This window comes from Lathyrus oleraceus, chromosome 6 (assembly GCF_024323335.1).
Source record: "Lathyrus oleraceus cultivar Zhongwan6 chromosome 6, CAAS_Psat_ZW6_1.0, whole genome shotgun sequence".
In the NCBI taxonomy this organism is placed as follows: domain Eukaryota; kingdom Viridiplantae; phylum Streptophyta; class Magnoliopsida; order Fabales; family Fabaceae; genus Lathyrus; species Lathyrus oleraceus.
Genome location: NC_066584.1, coordinates 13,306,114 through 13,310,010, shown reverse-complemented (window position 1 = coordinate 13,310,010; position 3,897 = coordinate 13,306,114). Strand labels below are relative to the sequence as shown.

At 32.7% G+C, this 3,897-nt stretch overlaps 1 protein-coding gene across 1 annotated transcript; it reads right to left on the bottom strand.

Annotated features, from left to right (window-relative positions):
- Window positions 1-2,612: 2,612 nt before the first annotated feature.
- LOC127092362 (uncharacterized) lies at window positions 2,613-3,634 on the bottom strand. Its single transcript, XM_051031219.1, has 3 exons — window positions 3,330-3,634; window positions 3,153-3,214; window positions 2,613-3,062 (listed from the first exon to the last, which is right to left on the bottom strand). The coding sequence occupies exons 1-3, from the start codon at window positions 3,427-3,429 to the stop codon at window positions 2,853-2,855; spliced, it is 372 nt and encodes a 123-aa protein (XP_050887176.1). The 5' UTR covers window positions 3,430-3,634; the 3' UTR covers window positions 2,613-2,852.
- Between the last annotated feature and the right edge of the window lie 263 nt (window positions 3,635-3,897).

Sequence of the window (3,897 nt, the reverse complement as noted above, 5' to 3'; positions counted from 1 at the left end):
TTCCGTATGCAAGTGAACCAGGTTGTAATGGAGATTTTTGGAGATACTCTACCAGGCTTAAGAATACCATAAAACTGCTCCAAATGTGTCAAACTTTCATTTTGAAATGCTACTTTAATCCCAATCCATCGATAGATTGAGTACCAAATACCTACAAAAATTGGACACTAGAAAAAAAGGCGAGATATCGATTCCTTGCAACCACACCCTCCCTCACAAAGTGGTGACCCATGGCCTAACACTCCTCTCTTGATTATGTTATCTTTAGTAACTAATCTGTTTTGGAAGAGTCTCCACACCAAACACGAAAGTTTATACAGTACCTCCTTATGGCAAGCTTTCACCCAACTTGGGTCTAAAGAACTCGCAATTGTGAATTAATTCTTTATACACCTCTTTGACATAATACACATTCAGAGTATCCCGAACTTCCATTCTTGACATACACAAATGATTCCACCAAGTGGAACAACCCCTCCCTCATACTCTCCAATTTTCTCAAGCTATATCTACTAACCAACGATCGGAACCAAAGACTTTCCCTCTCATTTCTTAATTTCCAACCCCATTTTCCCAACAAAGTAAGGTTAAACACCCTTAAATTTCTTATGCCTAGTTCCCCCCTCCTTGATAGGTCTACAAATTGTATTCCATTTTACCTTAATTTTTCTCTTGTCCTTTCTCCCTCCTTATATATTTTTTTTTAAATTAAGATTCGAGTTTAAGGATGATATCTGGCGGAGCCTTGAAAAAAGAGAGGAAGTAGACTAGTAAAGCAGACATAACTGATTTTATAACAACCACCCGACCCCCTATGGATAGTTGATTATTCTTCGATTTTGATAATCTCTCTCACAACTTCAATAATAAGTTGCCACGTACTTTTTTTCCTCGAGTTCGTGCCAATTGATAAACTAAGATAATCAAATAGTGTGTTGCCAATTTAGCATCTTAACATAGCCGCTGCCACCTGGATCCAATTTTGGTTGATGTTGATTCTAACCGGCTTGCTTTTGTGAAAGTTAACCTTTAATCCTGCTTTAAACAACATCAAATTTGCCTTGATGATTTTAATATTTTCTCATCCCTTCTCTTTCTAATTATTAATGTATCATCTGCGTATTGCATATGAGTAAACCTTTCATCACCGTTATCAAATTTAAATCCTTTATATTTGTCCAACTCTATTGCTCTTTTCATCAACAAGTTGAAATATTCTGCTACTATAAGAAAGAGAAATGACTATAATAGGTCTCTTTGCCTTAGCCAACGTCCCAATTTGAATTATTAATTATAATCATTGAATCATCAAAAAATCTAATTTTAATAATAATGAATAAAAGAATAAAATTTTATAACAACCACCCGACCCCCTGGATAGTTGATTATTCTTCCATTTTGATGATCTCTCTCACACACAACTTCAATTACAGGTTGCCACATACTTTTTCTCCTCGGGTTCGCAAAAATTGGTAAACCAAGATAATAAAATGATATGTTGCCGATTTTGCATCTTAACATAGTCGTTGCCACTTCGATCCAATTTCTGTTGATGTTGATTCCAACCAGCTTGCTTTTGCGAAAATTAACCTTTAATCCCGACACTGCTTCAAACAACATCAAATTTGCCTTGATCATTTTAATATTTTCCCATCCTTTCTCTCCAATTATTAGTGTGTCGTCTGCATATTACAGAAGAGTAAACCTTTCATCACCATTATCAAATTTTTTTAAATCCTTTATATTTGTGCAGCTCTATCGCTCTTTTCATCAACAATTTGAAACCTTTTGGTACTATAAGAAAGAGAAATGGCCGTTAAAACCTTCTGCTACTATAAGAAAGATAAATGACTGTTAAGACCTTTTGCTAGTATAAGAAAAAGAAATGACTACAACATGTCTTCTTGCCTTAGCCCACGTCCCAATTTGAGTTACTCCCTCCGTCTCATAAAAATTGTCTCATTTGCACATTTTTTCTGTCTCAAAATAATTGTCTTTTTACAATACTAATGTAACATTTATTATTATTTTTCCACTATCATATCCTTATTTATTAACTTTCACTTTATTCAACCACTCTTTTAACTATAATTAATAGGAATATTCTAATAAATGATATTTTAGGGTAACGCTAACTGTCGCCCCAAGGACACATGTTAAGGAACCCACAAATAGAAAATTTGTATTGAAAAAGTAAATAAAATTATTAATTATAAGTTTCTAATAAATTCAATACATAATTTTTAAACATTTATTTTTATATTAATCTCTTAACATGTGTCCTTGGGCCACAAGTTAGCATTACCCTTAATTTTATCATCAAAATCAACTCATCTAATCATTTTCTTAAGAACATTGAATTGTTCGAATTAAATATTTTTTATGAAACAGTAATAATTATCTAAAAGAATAAAAGTTTAAAAATAGAGAGAACAAAAAGATTAGCTACATTGGTTCTAACGATGGTCTAACATTTAAAATAAAATTCATCGGTTACATAATTTTACCTCGAAACTATAAAAGTGCAATAAATATTTGCATGTTATTTTGTTGATAGTAATAAATAATTTTTCACTCTAGCTGTACAGGTGTAATATGAGCATCAGAGTGACTAATGCAAACAAAACACTTAAAATTTAACAAGCATACATGATACATAATACTTCCAAGTAGATTACATTAGATTACATACATGCCAAATTACAAACTACTAGTGTTTTACACAACATTAACACATGATAAAACAAAGATTACATAGCAAGTAAACCAGATTAACCATGACTTATATTTTACATATATAGCATCATTACATTTTTTAAGCATTGCTTCTTCTAGAGAATAACAGGTTGTTACTAATCATAATCTCCAGGACCAGGATTAGATTGACCAATAGGAGGCGGAGATTTTGGTATGAATGGCATAAGAGGAGTTCCATGTTCAATTGGTCCTGCATTAACATTCTTTGCTCCACCTGGTGTTGGATCAATTGGATTATAATCTTCAAGACTTACGCGATCGCCGATATCACCCTTTTCGTTGCCTTTAATCCTCTTGACATTTTCCTGAAAATTCAACGAGATTGAACAGTTAAAAGATAGTACAACAATATTCAATTTCAAATGCTGATTATGAATTTTGAAAAACATGCATACCTTCAGTTTCCTACTAACTGCAATTGGTGTAGTTTCATCAACATATTTTGTACCAACCAAATCTGAGGTGACATGAAAAAAGTAGGCTAAGATGAATAATAGTAAACTGATCGAAAGTTTATGAGTAAAGCAATTGCATGCATAAAGATATTAGATTTAGAGAGATAGAAGATTTACCTGCAAACCAAGAGGCACCTGTGGTGGTGCCTGAGAAGATAAAAAAGGTAAAAGCTGTGACAACCAACAAGAGCAAAGCACAAAAGCTAGGAACCTTCATGATATCAATTATCCTCAAAATGGACCAACAAGTTGAAATATAAACAAGAAGTTGTTTCTGGTCACTGCAGTTATAGTAGGGTTATATGTTTTGGGTTTGAGTTTTTTATGTGTTTACCAACTTTTTTTGTTAAGTTGTTTTTTGTGTCAGTAGTAGTAACGTGCTTTGGGGTTCGCACTCCACTATAAATGCATAATGCATTAAAGATATGATCAGTGATTCAGTAGTCTCTCTATTTATCCAGTGTTTTGTTTGCAGCTCAAAACAGAAGCAATTTAAAAGAGCAATGAATGAGGATGAAACTCCCATACCCTTAAATATTTGTAATTGCCACATTCATATCATTGAGGAGTGGAACAATGTGCTCTCTAATTTTACCTTGTTATTTGTGTATAAACTTCTCTTACATTAATGATTCTTACATTAATGATTGATTAGGTAATTTTTTTATAAGTTATTTCATCTTGA

What these genes read in the sequence shown, in the direction of transcription:
- LOC127092362 (XM_051031219.1), bottom strand. Translation starts at nt 3,429, where the DNA reads ATGAAGGTTCCTAGCTTTTGTGCTTTGCTCTTGTTGGTTGTCACAGCT. An exon ending in AGGTGCCTCTTGGTTTGCAG is followed by an intron (nt 3,215 to 3,329) that starts GTAAATCTTCTA and finishes ATGTCACCTCAG; the next exon opens with ATTTGGTTGGTACAAAATAT. An exon ending in CAGTTAGTAGGAAACTGAAG is followed by an intron (nt 3,063 to 3,152) that starts GTATGCATGTTT and finishes TTGAATTTTCAG; the next exon opens with GAAAATGTCAAGAGGATTAA.